We start from the raw sequence: 20,644 nt of genomic DNA, 5'->3' as shown, positions 1-20,644 counted from the left end.
CACACTGAAGATATCATGCCATTCCTTTCTGGCCTGCCAAGTTTCAAAAGAGAGATCAGTCACGAGTCTTATAGGTCTCCCTTTATATGTTAGAGCTTGTTTATCCCTTGCTGCTTTCAGAATTTTCTCTTTATCCTTGTATTTTGCCAGTTTCACTATGATATGTCGTGCAGAAGATCGATTCAAGTTACGTCTGAAGGGAGTTCTCTGTGCCTCTTGGATTTCAATGCCTTTTTCCTTCCCCAGATCAGGAAAGTTCTCAGCTATGATTTCTTCAAGTACCCCTTCAACACCTTTCCCTCTCTCTTCCTCCTCTGGGATACCAATTATGCGTATATTATTTCTTTTTAGTGTATCACTTAGTTCTCTAATTTTCCCCTCATACTCCTGGATTTTTTTATCTCTCTTCTTCTCAGCTTTCTCTTTTTCCTTAATTTTATCTTCTATTTCACCTATTCTCTCCTCTGCCTCTTCAATCCGAGCCGTCATGGTTTCCATTTTGTTTTGCATTTCGTTTAAAGCGTTTTTCAGCTTCTCATGACTGTTCCTTAGTCCCTTGATCTCTGTGGCAAGAGATTCTCTGCTGTCCTCTATACTGTTTTCAAGCCCAGCGATTAATTTTATGACTATTATTCTAAATTCACTTTCTGTTATATTGTTTAAATCCTTTTTGATCAGTTTGTTAGCTGTTGTTATTTCCTGGAGATTCTTTTGAGGAGAATTCTTCCTTTTCATCATTTAGGATAGTCCCTGGAGTGGTGGGGAACTGCAGGTCACTTCCCCTGTGCTGTCTTGAATAACTTGCGTTGGTGGGCGAGGCCGCAGTCAGACCTGATGTCTGCCCCCAGCCCACCGCTGGGGCCACAGTCAGACTCGTGTGTACCTTCTCTTACCCTCTCCAAGGGGTGGGATTCACTGTGGGGTGGCATGGCCTGTCTGGGCTACTTGCACACTGCCAGGCTTGTGGTGCTGGGGATCTGGCTATTAGCTGGGGTGGATCGGCAAGGTGAACTGGGGCGGGAGGGGCAAGCCAGCTCGCTCACCTTTCTGTGATCTGCTTTGGGAGGGGCCCTGCGGCAGTGGGAGGGAGTCAGACCTGCTGCCGGAGGGATGGATCCGCAGAAGCACAACGCTGGGTGTTTGCGAGTTGCAAGCAAGTTCTCTGGCAGGAACTGGTTTCCTTTGGTATTTTGTCTGGGGCATGGGCAAGGGAGATGGCGCTGGTGAGTGCCTTTGTTCCCCGCCAAACTGATCTCTGTCATCCAGGGCTCAACAACTCTCCCTCGGTTGTCCTCCAGCCTTCCTGCTCTCTGAGCAGAGCTGTTAACTTATAACCTTCCAGATATTAAGTCCTGCTTGCTGTCAGAACACACTCAGTCTGGCCCCTCCGCTTTTGCAAGCCAGACTCCGGGTCTCTGCTTGGCCGGCAGGCTGCCCCTCCACCCCATCTCCCTCCCGCCAGTCTGTGTAGGGCCCACTGCCTCTCTGCCTTTCCTACCGTCTTCCATGGGCCTCTCATCTGCACTTGGCTCCAGAGAATCTGTTCTGTTAGTCTTCTGGTGGTTTTCTGGGTTATTTAGGCAGGTGTAGGTGGAATCTAAGTGATCAGCAGGACGCAGTGAGCCCAGCGTCCTCCTACGCTGCCATCTTCCTTTATTGACCTGTCTTTGCGTGTTTTGTGTAGCTTATTATGTTTCCTGCACTTGAGAGTACTGCTATATTAAAAAGGGGTCTGGGGCGCCTGGGTGGCTCAGTCAGTTGAGCCTCTGACTTCGGCTCAGGTCATGATCTTGCACTCTGTGAGTTTTAGCCCCACGTCAGGGTCTGTGCTGACAGCTCAGAGCCTGGAGCCTGCTTCGGATTCTGTGTCTCCTTCTCTCTCTGCCCCTCCGCGTCTCATGCTCTCTCTCGCTCTCTCTCGCTCTCTCTCTCTCTCAAAAATAAATAAATATTAAAACATTAAAAGAAAAAAAAAAAGGAGTCTTACACTGTTCAGGGCCTGACACTTCAGGAAGTGTTTTTGGTGTATGCTGTGTGCAATCAGCTGTTGTGTTTTGGCTGCTGTCAGTCCTCTGCAGAGCTCCTCCTTGTGTAAGTGCGGTCCTTGAAATAGGTGTGCTTTGATTTGCTTGTTGAAGTAAGTCTGGGAAAAAAAAAGGGGAAAAACCAGATCCCTCCCCGCGCCCAAAAAAAAAAAAAAAAGAATAAAGGAAAGGGAACAAAAAAACCCAGAGAAACAAAAACTATCAGGTTGATTCCTAAGGAAAAAAAAAAAAAAAAAAGGAAAAAGAAAATGAAGAAAAGGAAAAAATACGTAAAAACAAAGAATAAAACAGCCCGATCTAAAGAAAAGATAAAACGAAATAAATAAAACAAACAACGAACTATGAGCCTGGTTCCATAAGAAACACAGAAAGAAAAAAAAAACAAAAACAAATAAAGTAAGCCTGGTCCTATTTCCACCAGAACTACAAGTGACACTTTAAAGCGCTGGAGTTTCAGAACACTTGGTGCAAGCACAGGGCTGCCTATGCTGGTCTTCCTGAGGAGCAGCCTGCTTCCCTTGCTCAGTCTTGCTTCAGTAAATAAATAGTTTGGGGGAAGGGGGCAGGGGGAAGGTTTGGTGCAAGCACCTCCACTGGTGGCTGCTGTGCTGCTCTCTGAAGTCCATGGCATTTGTGTCAAGGCATAAATAGCATCATCCCAATCTCTTGTCCCCAGAGGGGGATCTCACACTCCCCACTGTTCAAGCAGCCTTCACAGAATAGCAAGGGCAGTTAGCTTACTCTGTGCCACAACTTTCCTGTGTTTTTTCTTTGGTGCATGGCTGGAATTAAAAATAAGATGTCTTAAAGGACCAGGCACTATGTGTATCTGTACCCCCCCTCCTCTAGATTAAAGCCTCTCCATGCCATGTCTGAAGTCCTTTGTTCCTGAAAAACAGTAGCCATGCCTGCAAAGTGCACAGAATCTATGGTGTAGCACTGCTAAAAGCAGCAAATGTTATATTTGCTCTGGGTGCACCTCCGCCCCCTTCTAATGAAAGACCTTTTGCTGACCCCTTCAGGGTCTTTTGCCTTTGGGGAGGCAATATGCCCTCTTTCAAAAGTAGTACAGGAAGGGCAATGTTCTTTCTGAGTGTGCCCCAGAGATCCCTACACCATGCTATGTACTCCAGGTCCAGCTCTTTCCTCCCTAGGAGTGCATGCCACAGCTCTGCTCTAGAGAAAATTGCATACTTCCAAAACCTCAGAGTTTGAGCTCCAACTGCTGTTTGAAAAAAAAAAAATCTGCTGCACTCAGAACTTCTAGGTCCCCAATGTGTGGTCCAGAGAAGTTTTCCTCTTATGTGAACCTATGACGTACTTTCTCAACCCTTCTCTTTTTCTCTCCCTCCTGTCTCTGCACAGAAAGGGCTCCTTCCCCTCTGGGGCACCACCATTTTGCTCTCCCCCAGTTCACTTCCACACACCTCACACCTGCCACCCCTCCCTAGTTTTTCTTTTTCTAGTTCCTTGAGATGCATAATTAGGTTATTCATTTAAAATCTTCCTTTTTTTTTTTAACATAAGTATTTACCAGTATAAAGTCTCTCCTCAGTACTACTTCCACTGTATCCCATAAGCTTTGGTATGTTGTATTCTTGTTTCCATTTGTTTCCAGATATTTTTAAATTCCCTGTGATTTCTTCTTTGACCCATTGATTGTTTAAGAGTGAGATGTTTAATTTCCACATATGTGCGTATTCTATTTTCCTTCTTATAGTGAATCCTAGTTTCATTCCATTGTAGTCAGAGAAGATAATGTGTATGTATGATTTCAATCTTCTTAAAATTAAGACTTGTTTTGTGGCCTGCCATGTAGTCTGTCTTGAAGAATATTCTGTAACATCTGAGAGTAATGTGTATTCTGCTGTTGTCGTATGGAGGGTTTTGTATGTAACTGTTAGGTGCAAGTGGTCTATAGTTTTTTCAAATCTGGTTCCTTACTGATCTTCTGCCTGGTTGTTTCTCTATAAATGAAAGTAGGGTGCTGAATCTTCTACTCATGTGTGGCTGTCTATTTTTTCCTTCAGTTCTGCCAATATTTGTTTTATGTACTTGGGAGTTCTAATAATTAGGTGCATATATTTTTATATCTTCCTGGTGAATTGGCCCTTTTGTCATTATGTACTGATGTTCTTTGTTTCTTGTGACACGTTTGGTCTTAAAGTTTCTTTCATCTGATATAAACATGGAATACATTTTTTCATCCTTCACTTTTAGCCTATGTGTGTTCTTAGATCTAGTGTGAGTCTCTTGTAGACAGCAAGTTGGGTATTGTTTTTTTAATCATTGAGCCAATCTGTGTTGGTGTCTTTTAATTGAGGCATTTAATCCATTTACTCTTAAAGTAATTGTCAGTATGGAGGGACTTCTATTGCCATTTTAGTGTTTTCTGTATGTCTTGCACCTTTTTGTCCCTCTTTTCCTCCTGCTATATTCTTTCATTATCATTTATTTAGTTTTTGTAGTGACATATTTTGATTCCCTTCTCACTTTCTTTTGTTTATATTCTATAAGATATTTTCTTTGTGGGTACTATTATATTAAACATCGTAAAGTTATAATAATCTATGTTAAATTGATAACAGCTTCAATTGCATATAAAAATTCAACTTCTTTACATCTCTATACCCCCTGAAAACTTTATGCTTTTTTAAAAAATGTTTATTCATTTATTTTTGAGAGAGAGAGAGACAGAGCACGAGCAGGGGAGGAGCAGAGAGAGAGAAGGAGACATAGAACCTGAAACAGGCTCCAGGCTCTGAGCTGTCAGCACAGAGCCCGATGGAGAGCCCCAAGTCACAAACAGTGAGATCATGACCTAAGCCGAACCCAGATGCTCAACCGACTGAGCCACCCAGGAGCCCCAAACTTTGTGCTTTTGATGACATAAATTACTTCTTTTTATATTGTGTATTCATTAACATAGATTTATAGTGAATTTTTACTTTTTTAAAAAATTCTCTATCATATTTAAAACCGATTTTTATACCTATATTAGAGTACCACAGGTTTCTGTGGCATATCTATATCTATATCCTATCTATCTATATCTATATATATCTATATATACATATATACATATGTGTGTATTTATATATGTGTGTATATATATATATATATATATATATATATATCTGTATGGTTTTGTGTTGCTATTTATTACCTTTTTGCTTTAACCTGAAGGACTGCCTTCAGCATTTTTCTAGGGCAGATCTAGTGATAACAAACTTCTTTAGCTTTTGTTTACCTGGGAGTCTTAATTTCTCCTTCATTTTTGAAGGACAGTTTTGCCAGACATAGTATTCTTTTTTTTTATTATATGAAATTTATTGTCAAATTGGCTTCCATACAACACCCAGTGCTCATCCCAAAAGATGCCCTCTTCAATACCCATCACCCACCCTCCCCTCCATCCCACCCCCTATCAACCCTCAGTTTGTTCTCAGTTTTTAAGAGTCTCTTATGCTTTGGCTCTCTCCCACTCTGACCTCGTTTTTTTTTTTTTTCTTCCCCTCCCCATGGGTTTTGTTAAGTTTCTCAGGTTCCACATAAGAATGAAAACATGGTATCTGTCTTTCTCTGTATGGTTTATTTCGCTTAGCATCACACTCTCCAGTTCCATCCACGTTGCTACAAAGGGCCATATTTCATTCTTTCTCATTGCCACGTAGTACTCCATTGTATATATAAACCACAATTAAGACATAATATTCTTGACTGACAGTTTTATCTTTCAGCTCTTTGAATATATCATCCTTTACCACCTAGCCATCAAAGTTCCTGCTGAGAAGTCCAATAATGAGCTAATGGGGGCTTCCTTATATGTGATGAGTCACTTTTCTCTTTCTGTTTACAGGATTCTCTCTCTGTGATTTTTGAGTTTGGTAATGATGTGTATCTGTGTAGATCTCTTAAGATTATCCTACTTGGAGTTCCTTAAGCTTCTTGAATTTGTATGTCCATATATCTCCTCCAAATTGGGACATTTTTGGCCATAATTTCTTCAAATAGGCTCTGCACTTTTCTTTGTTTCTTCTCCTTCTGGAACTTCCATATGCATATGTTGTTCTGCTTGATGGTATCTCATAAAGTCCTTAGGCTATCTTCATTTATTTTCTTTCTTTTTTTTTTCTTTTTGTCTTCCAGCTTGGTAATTTTACATGTCCTATCTTTGAGAATACTGAGTCTTTCTTCTGGTTGGTCAGGTCTGCTCCTGCATCCTTCAAGTGAAGTTTTTCAATTCAGTTACTATAATTTTCATCCCCAGAATTTTGGTTTGGTTTTTCTTCATAACTTCTGTATCTTTTTGATATTCTCATTTTGCTCACATACCATTTTTTAAATTTTATTTAGTTGTCTATCCGTGCTCTCTTCTTTCATTGAACATCCTTATGATGTTTTTTTGAATCCTTTGTTTGATTCCAGTTTGTTCCTTTGTTTATATTCCTGTTTCATTTCCTGGAGATTTAATATTTTTCTTTGAACGCTGTTTCTCTTGTTATCAATCACTTCTCTCAGTCTTTGTGGTCGGTTTCATACAAGGAAGACTTTCATCAGTCTTTCTGCCTAGAGATTCTGGAAACTTCTCAAGCCTAGTCTGGAGATACACCCTCCCTGAGCTTTTTCTTATAATATAATTGAAGAGGTTTGCCAGTACCACCCATGAGCCCCCCACCCTCATGCCTCTGTGTCAGACTGTGGTACTAAAGCCTCTCCAGTACCGTAGCAAGCTAAGATACTGGAGCTCTACCTTAATGTCTTTGTGCGGTACTACAGATTTTGCTGATGGACCAAACCATATTGATGGCTCTTGTTCTTAGTAGTCCCCAACCTGGTGTCCACTTCTTGTCAGTGCTTAAATTCAGGCAAGACATAAAACGGGCCCTGGGAAGTTCCCCCAAAAGTCAAAATGTTGAATGTATGTTCCACCCTTCTTTTTCTCTCCCCAGTGAGAAATTGGGACCTGGGAGGTTTGTCTTATTATTTACTCTCAATGTTAGGGGGAGAGTCTCTAGTGATTGTGTGCCATGAATTTTCCTACTGGACTTCCATGTGGCTGATTTCAAGTTCACCTGTGGTGCAAGGACCTCTTAACTGGCTTCTGGATTTCTCACAAACATAGTTGTTAAGTTGGGTTCTTTGTGGGGGTAGGAGGATCTGGGGCTTCCTTATTGTCAGTCTTGCTGTTATCACTTTGTTATGCATTTTTAGGTACAATAAGATCTGTCACATACCATGCCTCCCAATCATTCTCAATCTTCTGACTGTTTAAAGATGCAATACATTGATTTTTCATATCTGTTATGGGCTAAAATTTCTGTTGGTTAATACAGTTTGATATTCCCAGTCAGGTAGTAGAAAGGACAAGGTGCTATCATGAAGAAAGTTGTTAAAATGTATCTTTCCTGTTATAACCAATTGAGTTCATGCTTGGAAGGAAAACTTGCTTCAAGTACTCAGTTACAGATGTAGAAAATGAGCCCCAGAAAATTTAAATTATTTTTACAAGGTCATGTGGCTACTTCTGAGTCAAATTTATAAATTATTAGACTTTGCAGGTGACTTCCTAAGTTCCGTTATTTTTTATTTTAGTTTTGAAAAAGAGAGAGAGAGAGAGAGAGAGCAGAGCAAAAGGGGGACAGAGAATCCCAAGCGGGATCCATTATGTCAGTGCAGAGCCTGACACAGGGTTCGATCTCATGAACCTTTGGGATCATGATCTGAACCAAGATCAAGAGTCAGATGCTTAACCAACTGAGCCACCCAGGCACCTCCCTAAATTCCTTTATATTCTTACCACCAGACTCTTTCAAGACATGAAAATGTAGATGCCAGTTTTGATTATCTACCCATTGTTGCTCTGAAGTTGTGGTTCTGAATTTTAATACCAGTACTCTTCATTCTTTTAAGAATATGAATTCCCTGTCTACTTTAGTAATGCATTTTTATATGAGTGTATACAAAAGCAGAATCTCACTGTTTGCCTTCTTCCATATTACTTCTCAGGTATGACCCAGGTCTGAGGTGATAACTATTTGGTCTTGATCATTTAACTCTTATTGGCCCACTTGAGATCATATACTTAAAGAGTGATAAAGAGGGGCGCCTGGGTGGCTCAGTCGGTTAAGCCGCCGACTTCGGCTCAGGTCATGATCTCGCAGTCTGTGAGTTCAAGCCCCGCGTCGGGCTCTGTGCTGACCGCTCAGAGCCTGGAGCCTGTTTCAGATTCTGTGTCTCCCTCTCTCTCTGACCCTCCCCCGTTCATGCTCTGTCTCTCTCTGTCTCAAAAATAAATAAACCTTAAAAAAAATTTTTTTTAAATAAAAAAAAAAGAGTGATAAAGAAGTAAGCCTTTGGGATTGGCATCCAAAGTTCTGGGATTAGTGGAGATGGTATTAGCTCTAAACCTTATAATGAAAAGTCAGAACCAAGTTAACTGGCCAAGTAGGAACGCTGACAGAGCTGAAATGGGACCCACAATAGTGCTCTCAATTCTCCAATACTAACCTATGTCAAACATTTTTGAGTAGTCTTGACAAAACTGTAACAGTAATTAAATTTGCCCATTCTTTGCATCTGCTCTCCAAATCTCTTCACCATCTCTTCATAACCTAGTATTCTCCCAGCTAGAGAAAAGCATTTGAAAACACATCCCTACTGAGATGGTATAAATCGACATAATATATGCCTCAGAGGCGGTATTTGCATTTTAGGAAGAGCCTGGAAAGGTTATTTGTGATGATGATGATGATGATGATAAATGACTGAAGTCATTGTTACCCAGAATTCCTTTAAGCCTCATTACTAAAGTTAAGCCTCTGGGAAGTTGAGGGTGGAACCCTGAGATTTTGTTCCAGTGAGGCTGCAGAATCCTGGATGTCACCTCCTCAGTCATGTTTTAGCTGCCCATCTGTCAGATGGGAATGAGAATATTACATACTGATTAAATGCAAATGCTTATAACAATGTCACTTAATAAACATTAATGCTTTTGTCGTGGGCATCAGCAGGAAGGGAGGCAGTACTTAAAGGGAAGTCAATGATGGTAGTGGGGGGTTCAGTCGACCTAATACATTGTTTTGCCTAGTGGTACTCTTGGTTCAGGTAAAAGAAGGAGGCAATAAATTAGAGGGGCTGACAGCAGATGAGTCCCCACTTTTTCCCCAAAGGCAGTGAAGATTGTAAGGAAGGTTCTCAGCTACTGGAAGAACTCTTCTATTTAAACCTCATGAGCATGAGTTGGTATTACTTACTTCTCTCTCTTTTTTAACTTATTTGCTGATATTTAAATATTTCTGTCAGCATATTTAAGCTTTTCATGAAAAAGTAGAATTTAAGTGAAAAGTGTGACTTTTAGACATAAATATTAGTTGAAAGGCAACAAATGCCAGATTTTAGCATTCTTTTCTGTGTCTAACTCCAAGCACCCCAGAAGCAATAGCAAACATATACTGAGCTCCTACTTTTACTTCACAACAGACTAACCACCTCCACCACGAATTAGGTTCTATCATCAGTTCATCTTGACACATAGTGGGACTGAGGCAGAGAGATATTAAGATACTTTTCAACATTAAAGAACTGGTAAATGGCAGAGCCACTTTGTACAGCCAGGAAGCATGCTCTACTGGCTGTGTTGCTTTACATAGCACGTTTGCTCAGTGTCCTTTGGGGTCTCCATTCCTCCTCCCTCTTGCTGCCAGTCTGGGGCCAGCTCATGAAGGATTGCCTTCTGTGGAGAGCTATAATCACCTGGAGCCTCCCCCCACTCTGCAGTTTCTGTCCCTGTCAACACTTATTGGCCCTATATCCTGTCTCTTCTAATCTGTGTTTCTGTCATTGTCTATTTTCTTTCTTGTTTATGAATGAATATAAATGGTTTCATTTGTTTTCCCAGTGCCATTCTCAGCTTTTTCCTCTACCGGGGAGCTAATATAATTTCTGTTGTGACAGATGCCTATTTCCAGGATATCCTTGTCTTGGACAATCTTTTATAAGCTCTTGACTACTTGGTCTGGACTGTTGACTAATTGCATCAACCTGTGGTTGTCATCAGGTTCATAATTTAAAAATTACACTTCCTGTTTCAGTTTTCAATCTGATGTGAACATTTAACATGTAAAATCCATTTAAAATAATAACTTAAAACCACAGTTTCAGGTACCATAGTTATCCAGTATTCAATGAGTACCTACTGTGTGCCAGGAACTACAGCAGAAGCTGTGGGAAGGGGTGAAGCTGAGTCATGTGTAAATCCTTCTCTCCAAAGGCCAGTCCCCAGTGGGCATATTAAGGATGCTCATGACCTAAAAGTAGCAAGTGATCTAACAATATGGAGATTCAGAGAAAGGCTATACATCTTTTCCTCTCAGTTACTACATGAAAAAATAATTTTTCCTAAAAGACCCCATGCACTGATTCATAATTTGTATGGAACTATCTTTTATAAGAGATATTAATCAAATGACTCAAGCAAAACCAAATTATTATTATTACTGGTCCTTAGCTTCATTCCTTCTGGGGTTGATTCTCTGTCTTTAACCTTCCCCAGAAGAATTGACAACTGACTCACTGAAGGCCCATGAATTCACATTGCACCAAGCATACCTCCTTTGTTTTCACTATAATTTTTTTTTTACTTTCTTCCCTATTTTTTTCTAAAGTAAAATAAGCTATCATAATTCTATAGTTTTATAGAGAAACTTTTGGGGGGTTTGAGGAGCCAGCTTGATACACCTTTCCATTTCCTCTTAGGAAAGTTAGGAGAAGAGGTGGAATCAGATCAGCCAGTCTGCCCTTACTTTGTAAGAGAAGCTCAGAGCTGACCTTATTTTGAGGGATGTTGCATACCTGATTTATTGAATGACATCAGTGCTCACCTCTGGGGGCCCAGGGCCAGAACAGTAACCACCAAATATGGCAAGCAGAAAGATGAAAGATATTTGTTAAGATTTATACATAACTGGGGAGCAGTAAACTGGTGGCAGATTACACAGAAATGTTTTTGTTACCTGTTTTTCAGGTTTGACATTTTAAACACCTGCTAGGAAGTACCCATTTATGATATAAATGAGGCCCCTTAACGGATAATTTTTTTGGAATTTTGGAAGTAAAATTTGATATATTTCTCTTTTCACAAGAGGGCTGATTTTGTTTAATAGTAATCTTGTACTATATTAGATGTGGTTTTGGATATCAAGGGTCAAAAAAATGGACTGTCTTGCACTGAAGCATAATGTATTTATGCTTCAGAGTTCCGTTTCTGTCTGCAATAAACAAGACAAAGAATCTGTTAACCTCCAGGCTGTAAGCAGCATTCTGAAGAGCAGAAGTCAGCCATGTGCCTCTAAGTCCATCAATGGACAGACCCACCCTGGCCCTACACTCTTCTTTTCACGAGGTCACTTTGACATGTGCCATTTATTGCCTGTGCATCTGGGTCATTTCTTCAGCTCCTAAGTGATAATTCTAGGATGCTTGTTTTAACATGCAGAAGCCCCTGGTAGAGTGGAGAAAAATAAATGAACAAGTACGTTCATTGGTTTTGTGACAGAGGCATGTAAAAGTACAGTCTACATTATTGCCCTTTGGGCCATGTAAATCTTTCAAGGTAATAAATGTGGCCGATGCTTGTCAAGGCTTACTCAGTACATCTTTGCCATGTTCATTTATGCTGCACAATTTATGAGTTTGTGATTTGTCTCAAACATACTAATTCCAAATTTTTAGGAAATAATAATATCCAAATTCGTAAGGTGGAATTCAGATGAAGAATTGGAAAGTGAATCCATTTTTGGACAAACTGTATGAGACCCAGTAGCATCAGCCCTATTTTATACTCTTTTTCAATAGAATCTGCCCCTTTTCACTCAGAGAATCACCATCGCCTCTCCCCTTTCTCCCCATTTCTGGCTTCTTTACCTCTGTGTAACTGTTCATCCTTCTACCAACTTAGAATGGTTACCAACCATACCAGAGCTTAATCTTTTATTTTTTTTAATTGTGGTAAAATGAAGATAACATAAAATTTACTATTTTGACCACTTTTAAGTGTATGTTTAGTGGTCTTGTATACATTCACATTGTTTTGCAGCCATCACCAACGTCTATCTCCAGAATACTTTTCATCTTGCAGGACTGAAACTCTGCTCCCATTAAACACTAACTCCCCATTCCTCCTTCCCCCAGCCCTTAGCAACCACCATTCTGCTTTCTGTCTCTCTGAATTTTATTACTCCAAGTGCCTCATATAATTTGACTTATAAAGTGTCTGTATTTTTTTAAAAAATTAATGTTTATTTATTTTTGAGAAAGAGAGATAAAGAGAGAGAGCAAGCGAATGGGGGAGGGGCAGACAAAGGGAGACACAGAATCCAAAGCAGGGTCCAGGCTCCGAGCTGCCAGCACAGAGCCCAATGAGGGGCTCGAACCCATGAACTGTGAGATCATGACCTGAGTGAAGTTGGGCGCTTAAACAACTGAGCCACCCAGGTGCCCCTAGTCTGTCTTTTTCGACTGGCATATTTCACTTAGCAAAACATCCTCAATGTTCATCCACATGTCATTGTATTGTATATACATATACACATATATATACATATTTTAACTTTCTGAATATTATGATATTTTGATATCTTAAAAAACCTTTTTTGATTGAAGAGAGACTGCTCTTTTGGGACTAGCCAATTCTTAGAGATAACAAAGGGCCTAGCCAGGAGCATATCTTTGATATGCAAGCTAACCAATCCAGAGCCATACTTCCTCTCTCTGGTCCTTACACTGCAGGAAACACTGTTCTTCTGCCTTAATCATCCCAGGACCATTACAGACCACAGGAAGTATTCAAACTAGTCAGTCCTACCTGTTTATCCTGCTCTCTGTGTCTTTCCCTTGGAAACCCTGTTTATGATCATGGCATAAGTGTCTTCTCCCTCTTCCTTGCCCTATCTTCTGTATCCTGACCACCGTGGTGTCTTTCCCATGTGGTCCTGAAAGGCATATCTCCTGTCTCTAAGACTTGTGAGTATAATAAACTTTGTTATTTGGAACCTCTTCTTTTGTGGCCACACATGGCTGACCATCACATAAAATAATACAAAACAGTCAGAATTTCCTTCCTTTTTAAGGCTGAATAATTTTCCATATGAATATACTACATTTGGTTTATCTATTTATCCCTTCCAGGTACTTGGGTTGCTTTCACCTGTTGGCTTTTGTGAATAATGGTGCTATGAACATGGGTGTACAAATATATATTTGATGTTAAGTCTTTGGAGAAGTAGAATTGCTGGGTAATGTAATTCTATGTTTATTTATTTATTTTTTAAGAACTGCCATGCTGTTTTCTACAGTGGCCGTATCATTTTACATCCCCTCAATGCACAAGAGTATCTTTTTCTGCATGTGCTTGCCACCACTTATTATATTCTTTTTTCAATGTTATCATCATAATGGATGTGAAGTGGTATCTCGTGGTTTTGATTTGCATTTCCCTAAGAACTAATGATGTTGAGCATCTTTCATGTGGTTAATGGCCATTTGTATATCTTTAGAGAAATGTCTAAGTCCTTTGACCATTTTTAAATTAGGTTTTTTGCTTATTTGTTGTTGAGTCATAGGATTTCTTTCTATGTTGTGGACATTAACCAATTATCAGGTATATGATTTGTAAATGTTCTCTCTAATTCTCTGGATTGCTTTTACACTCTGTTGACTGTGTCTGATACACAGAAGTTTAATTTTGATGTAGTTTTATTTATTTATTTATTTATTTATTTATTTATTTATTTATTGTTGCCTGTGCTTTTGGTGTCATACCCAAGAAATCATTGTCAACTGCAATGTCATGATCATTTACCCTTATGTTTTCTTCTAAGAGTTTCATAGTTTTCAGTTTTCCCTTTAGGTTTTCGATCCATTTTAAGTTAATTTTTGTACATAGTGTAAGGTCTAACATCATTCTCTTTCATGCGGATATCCATTCTACCCAATAACATTTGTTGAAGAGACTGTCTTTTTCCCATTTAAATGATCTTGGTGCCCTTGTCAAAGTTAATTTGTCAGGGCCTAATCTTGAGCCTTTGAATTATAAACCTTGAGCCCACCTGTGATCTTTCCCAAGTGCCACTGTCAGAGCCATTTTCTTAAAAAGCTCCTTTTACTTTAGCATGGTGCTGCTTTATAAGATCATTTGCTTCAAACAATCTCCCTGTTTTGTGTGCACATGTATGCGACCGTCCGTGTGTGTGTGTGTGTGTGTGTGTGTGTGTGTGTGTGTGTTTATTCCAAACTGTTATTCCTTGAAACCTTCATTGCACACTTAATACTCATTTGGCACTTCCCACTTCAAGTTGTTAAGGCTTTATGTCTGTAGGTCCTTTTTCATTTAATGAGATTAAGAGCTCTGGAAGCCTAAGCTCTAATACCATAAAACAACCAGAAAACTCTCTTGCAAAAAAGTAGGTTCTCAATGGACTGACTTAACACAGGCTTTTGTATGACATCACCAAAGGTTATGCAGTGTCTGGTGGAGACGGAAAACTTGCTGAATCCAATGAAGTTGAAAAAAGATGCTACTATTTGTAGTAGTTAACAAATCTCAGTCTAAAATGAAGAACAGTCATTTTATGAAATATAAACACTACATACATAATATATAGAATGGTGTTGGGTATTTTCCAAAATGCCAACAGCTTTTTGAAGCTAATATGACTTGCTTGTCCTGACAGATGTTAAGAGTGGTTGATGCAAACTCATAATCATTGTTTTCATTTTCATGGAGGCCCAGAAAACATGGCTTGGACTACAGACTGCTGGATATGCAATTTAATGAGACTATGAGCTCAGAAGTGCCACTTACAGTTTGAAAAGTAGAGTGAAGAAGTTCATTTGTGAATTATTAGTTATTTAGCAAAACTAAAGGAAGTTTATTGAAATGATTGCAGATACAAACAATCTTGTTTCCATTGAAGCAATTTGCTTCCTGTGCAAAGGTTTAGAGTCTTGTTCATGTTCCTCTGGGGCAGAAATATTCTGAAATCGGGGCTGTCATTCCTTTTATCAGTTGCTAAATACTGAGGAAAGAGAACCTCCTTATTTTCAGAAGTCATGAGCTCCTGACTCTTGCAATATCATTACTGGTCCCTACCAAGGAAAGAGAAATTGTTTTCTTTCAGGAGAAATGAAGCATTTTTACCTCTGATGCACAATGTTGGGTTACAGTCTCTCATCATATCCATTTTATGCCCTCATAGTTGAAACTGTAATTCCTTGACTTACTAAAATGTTGTTTTTAAGTTATAAGATTATAAATCTGTGATATGTGTACATGTCTTTAAGTTCTAACAATAACAATTATCAGTATTCATTATTCTTCCCTGATGCATGTACTCTCCGGATCTTTGCTTTGAGTCACTTTGTTTTAGATCATTAGCTAGGCAGTCAGGTGATGGATAAGGAACTGGAGCCATCCCAGATATTACTCATCACTGAGGTTTTGCTTTATAGGAAACTGACATTAAATTACGTAGGTAGTGTCTTTTGTTTTTATCATTTTATAGTTTTTTTTCCGTATAATCAGCTTAACAAATATTGCAGAATATCTTTATAATCATCTATTCCTGGCAAATTTCAGTGTATTAAATGTCCTTTTTTCCCAATAATTTATTAAATACAAGTAAGAATCTCTCATCCTTTGAGAATTTTAAAAAGGAAGACAGGGTTTGAATTGCAACTATAAGACAAATCCATAAGAAAATCCATCCTTTTCCAACATACCCATGAGGTGTTAGCGCATGAGTCAAAGGAAGTTGAATACTGCTTTCCTCAGTCTCTCTGGCTCAAAGTGTTAACACACATGTATTTTTCTCCACAGTAAAACCGACCGTAATTGACGTTGACATCTATGTTAACAGCATCGGTCCTGTGTCATCAATAAACATGGTAAGAAGCTCTTTTCTGATCTGAGCACCTCCTCATCAGTTCTTGTTTACATTCTCATTGTGAGTTTCTGCTCGAGATTTATCATGCAGGTTTAAGCTCACAATTGAATTCTTAAGTCTATAGCACTAATTGATAGTTTAAAAACTGAAAATAATTTTAAAAAGTCAGAGTGGAGTTTATGACCCTAGTAGTGAGACATGGTGTTTAAAAGTACCTCATTTCCTACCTTGTCCACACATGTATTTATTGCACATAGATTTTCAGATGAGATTATTTGCAGTTATGCAGTCATTGATTATATCTTATTTCATTTATATTAGGGATGAATATAAATGGCAGCTTTTGACTTTTGGTCAGTTTTTCAGGACTTTTAGTGTTTTAGTGTTTTAGGACTTTAGTGTTTTGCTTTAAGAAAGCATCTGAGATTATCCAGTGCATACTTTTCTCTTCAGTTTGAACTATGTGGGTAAATAAATTATCTTTTTTTTTTTTTGAACAGGAGAAAGTATGAGATCAAGTATGTGATTTCCTTGAGAGGGTATTTTCACAGACTTAGAGGCAAAATGAGCTCCAGAAGTAACTACAATGTGAAAGAAGGTTTTCCCTGTAAAAAAGTGCTTAGCTATGAGGAAAGTGTTGGGATGCTGAAATACATTAGTGTAAAAGTGTCCTGCAAGATGCTACAGGCCGTGGTGTGGCTCCCTAAGTGGTGTGCAGGGTTCTAAGACCACACATTTGCATTTGCGGACCCAGTGATTGCAGGAAATCTTGTATACTGGGGACCTTCTTTGTACTTCAGTGCTGCACACTGGCTCCTGGATTTGGGGGGTGAGGCTTCAGGGTGGGGGGATTGCCAAAATGCTGACTTAGATGCTGTCTTTTCATTGCAATGTTCTGTGGATGGAAATAATCCCTCCAGAATTAGTAGCAAAATCAGTTCTTTTCATTGCCAGATATTAAAAGTGTTCATTTTTTCTCTGATGATATAAAGTTTTCCATGTAGGGGTAAAATTATATTTATGGGTGACTCATTTAAAAAATGTGTCATCCATAAATTGGAGATGGGACACTGGCAAAGAGGTGAAGTGAATAAAAGATAATTCATTTTACACAGTCTATAGGCTACAGATTGTAAAATGTAAATCGTAAATGTAATATTTCCTTTCTTTGATAAATAATTATTTAGTTGACTGCATAAAAAGTATAATAACTTCTTAGTTCATTTGTTTCTTATTCTGGAGTTTTATTTTCTTACATTAGTTCCACATTATTTATCACCCTTATGTCCAACCCTAATTTATGTCTAATACTAAGAAAGAAGTGCCTCCATAGAGATAGAGTTACAAAATTATTTTAGAAGCAACTGCTTGCATTTGTATATCTTATGGATTTTCATGAACTCCTATAACTTTGAGATCTACTTTGTGCTCAGGATTAAGCTTTGCTTTTGGAATTGATAGAAATTTCTGCCTGGAAGTCATAGGCTTCACAGGAGGAGGCTAAGTGACAATCACCTGCAGAATGCTATAAGGACTCTGCTAACTATAGGCAACCTCTTGGGAAAGCTGGCAGCCTTTGGAATAGATTTCTCTGATGAGGTCTCAATCTGAAACTTGATCGATAGACAGAGATTTGCCAAGTGGAATAGCATGGGGAGGTCCTCAGTAAAAGTCAGGAAGACGGGTGTGTGACCCGATTGGGGAATGAGGGGCTGGCATGTTATTTGAATGCCAAGGGAGCAGGGTGTGGGTAGGCAGCACCTTGGACCTACCTGGGACTGAGGCCCTGAAGCTTTTCTGAAGAGCTGGGCTTCATCCTTAGGTTTTCCTCAAATGGACCTTGGCATATGGGAAGTGTGCAGACCCACTTTCATCTAAGTTATGTGTGGGTCATAATTCATGAGATTAGTTCATATCCAGCAATATGTCTAGTCAGACCCCTTTCTCCCTTTTAAAGAGAGACAGAGAGGAGTGCTTGGGTGGCTCAGTCAGTTAAGTGTCTGACTCTTGATTTCAGCTCAGGTCATGACCTTATGGTTGTGAGATTCTCTCTTCTTTCTCTCTCTCCCTCTGCCCCTTTCTCTCTCTCTCTCTCTCTGTCTTTGTCAAATAAATTAATTAATTAAATTAAAAATAAAAAAATTATCTTTAAAAATGAGAGAGAGAGAGAGAGAGAGAGAGAGAAAGTACATGGCATAGAAATGACAATGATTTAAAATCATTATTTAAAATAATTTACTCTGACCCCTTCATCAAGGTGGGGGGAATGATCTTAAAATGGTATGAGGTGTTGTAAGACCTCCATCATCTGAGAAAAATAATGAGCATTAAAATAATATACATCCTGTGGCAGACAAACCAAAATACTGGTGTTAGATTTTTTTAACATTTACTTTTGAGAGACAGAGAGAGGCAGGGCATGAAGAGGGGAGGGAGAGAGAGAGAGAGAGAGAGAGGGAGACACAGAATCTGAAGCAGGCTCCAGGCTTTGAGCTGTTTGTTAGCACAGAGCCCGATGTGGGGCTCAAACCCACAAACTGCGAAACCATGACCTCAGCTGAAGGTGGACACTCAACTGACTGAGCCACACAGGCACCCCACCAGTGAGGAGATTGAGTAAAAAACTTTTCCAGTTAACACCCCCCCACCTTAAAAGATGCCCTGAATATCTTGAAAATTCATTGGTCCATTTGTTTTTTCTTTCCAGGAGGTGTGTCTACTGCAGTGAAAGGCTAGACCAATAAATGTCGGTTGCCTTTTATTTGTGAAAGTGAAGCAAGTGTCTAGGCAACAGTGGGCAAGATGAATGACAGGAAATGCATTGCTCTGGAAATAGGGACATGTTTATTATGGTCAGTTCTCAGAAGAGCTAGAGTTGTCTAGACTGACCCCCTGTCTGCTACCAAGAGGAATATTATTGTACTACTAACTTATGTCAGCTAAGCAAAGTGTAAGGCGTAGGCAAAGGTTTGTTACATAGATAGATAGATAGATAGATAGATATAGATAGATAGATGATAGATTGATCTAGATACACAAAGGTACATTTAAATATTCAAGTCCTATATTCTCTGGGGTGAACTTCTCTATCTCCATCTTTGTTCATTCAGTATATGTTTGCCATATGACTGTTGTGTGTCATGCATGGTGCTGGGTGCAGGTTAAGACAAAGATGAATGGAAGGAGTAAGGTCCAGATTCATGAACAAAGCATTATGGTACACAGGGGGACAAAACAAAGATAAATTCAACACTAAGTGTCCCAGAGGGGAGAGTATCCAGTAGCGCTGAGGAATGTTTCAAGAGGCTCATTAGTCAGGAGCTTCAGAATGTTTTTTTCACCACTGAGTAGTATTCCACCGTATGTATATACCACATCTTCTTTATCCATTCATCAGTTGATGGACGTTTGGGCTCTTTAACGTGGATGGAACTGGAGGGTATTATGCTAAGTGAAACAAGTCAGTCAGAGAAAGACAGATATCATATGTCTTCACTCATATGTGAAATTTGAGAAACTTAACAGAAGACCATGGGGGAAGGGAAAGAAGAAAAATAGTTACAAGCAACCAGGGAAGCAAACCGTAAGACACTCTTAAATATAGAGAACAAACTGAGGGTTGATGGGGGGTGGGGGGTCAGGGGAGGCAGGGAAAATGAGAGAAGGGCATTGAGGAGGGCACTTGAGATGAGAACTGGGTGTTGTATATAAATGGTGAATCACAGGAATCTCCCCCCCAAAACCAAGAGCACACTATGTATACTGTATGTTAGCTAACTTGACAATAATCATATTTAAAAATTAATAAAATAAAATAAGCAGATGGCAGAAAAAAGAATTGCTTTTATAAACGTAAATGTTTATTTTTTAAAATACTTTTTTTTAGAGCAGTTTTAGATTCACAGCAAAATTGAGAGGAAAGTAAGAGATTTTCCACATACTCCTGCCTTCACATATTCACAGCCTTCCCCTTGTGACCACCTAGTGACTTATCATCACTCAAACATTTGCTTTAGGGTTCACTTCTTGGTGATGTACATCTGTGGATTTGGACAAATGTGTGAAGACATATCCACCATTATAGGATCATACAGAATAGTTTCACTACCCTAAAAATCCTCTTTATGCATTTGCTTCTTGAAGGATGACTATTTCTAACCTTTATGGTCCAAACTTGGAAACCACCAAACTTCCAAACTTTGCTTGGAAGTCACATGATAAAGGATTTCTTCTCGCATCACTGAATATATCACATACGTCCACTCTATCTATGACACCAAACAATGCAGTTTCAAAAGAATGTAAGGTTCTTCATAGTGGACCTCATGAAAAATAAAAGCAATTTAAGAGTAGGGGACTGATGGTGTAAGTGGGTATTGGGAATTGAGTCAGGAATAATAAAAAAGAAGAATATGGGGGAGAACAAGAATATCAAATTAAAGAATATATTATGGGGGGAAAAGGACAATTTAGAGATGTGTATGGGACTTAAGGATGTAAATTTCTATTGGGGTTTTGACTGTAATGCTTTAGGATTACAGGCTTTAGCCTGATAAATTTATTCCTTTCCTCCTACCAAACATTCATTTGAGTAGAGAGAGAGAAAACAATAATTTCTAGTTCTTTTTCCTGTCTTCCCTCCCACTTTTCTCCTTC

General features: G+C 39.1%; 1 protein-coding gene across 4 annotated transcripts in view; it reads left to right on the top strand.

Moving 5' to 3' along the window:
* GABRG3 (gamma-aminobutyric acid type A receptor subunit gamma3) overlaps positions 1-20,644 on the top strand; it is a 711,486-nt gene that overhangs the window by 41,288 nt on the left and 649,554 nt on the right. For all 4 annotated transcript variants that reach the window (XM_049613938.1, XM_049613937.1, XM_049613936.1 and 1 more), the window contains exon 3: positions 15,922-15,989. In XM_049613938.1, the coding sequence (XP_049469895.1) occupies positions 15,922-15,989 (68 nt within the window). The remainder of the gene's footprint in view (positions 1-15,921; positions 15,990-20,644) is intronic.

Source organism: Panthera uncia (genome assembly GCF_023721935.1).
Source record: "Panthera uncia isolate 11264 chromosome B3 unlocalized genomic scaffold, Puncia_PCG_1.0 HiC_scaffold_1, whole genome shotgun sequence".
NCBI lineage: Eukaryota > Metazoa > Chordata > Mammalia > Carnivora > Felidae > Panthera > Panthera uncia.
The sequence above is the reverse complement of the archived record's forward strand: the minus strand, read 5'-3'. Positions and strand labels throughout refer to the sequence as shown.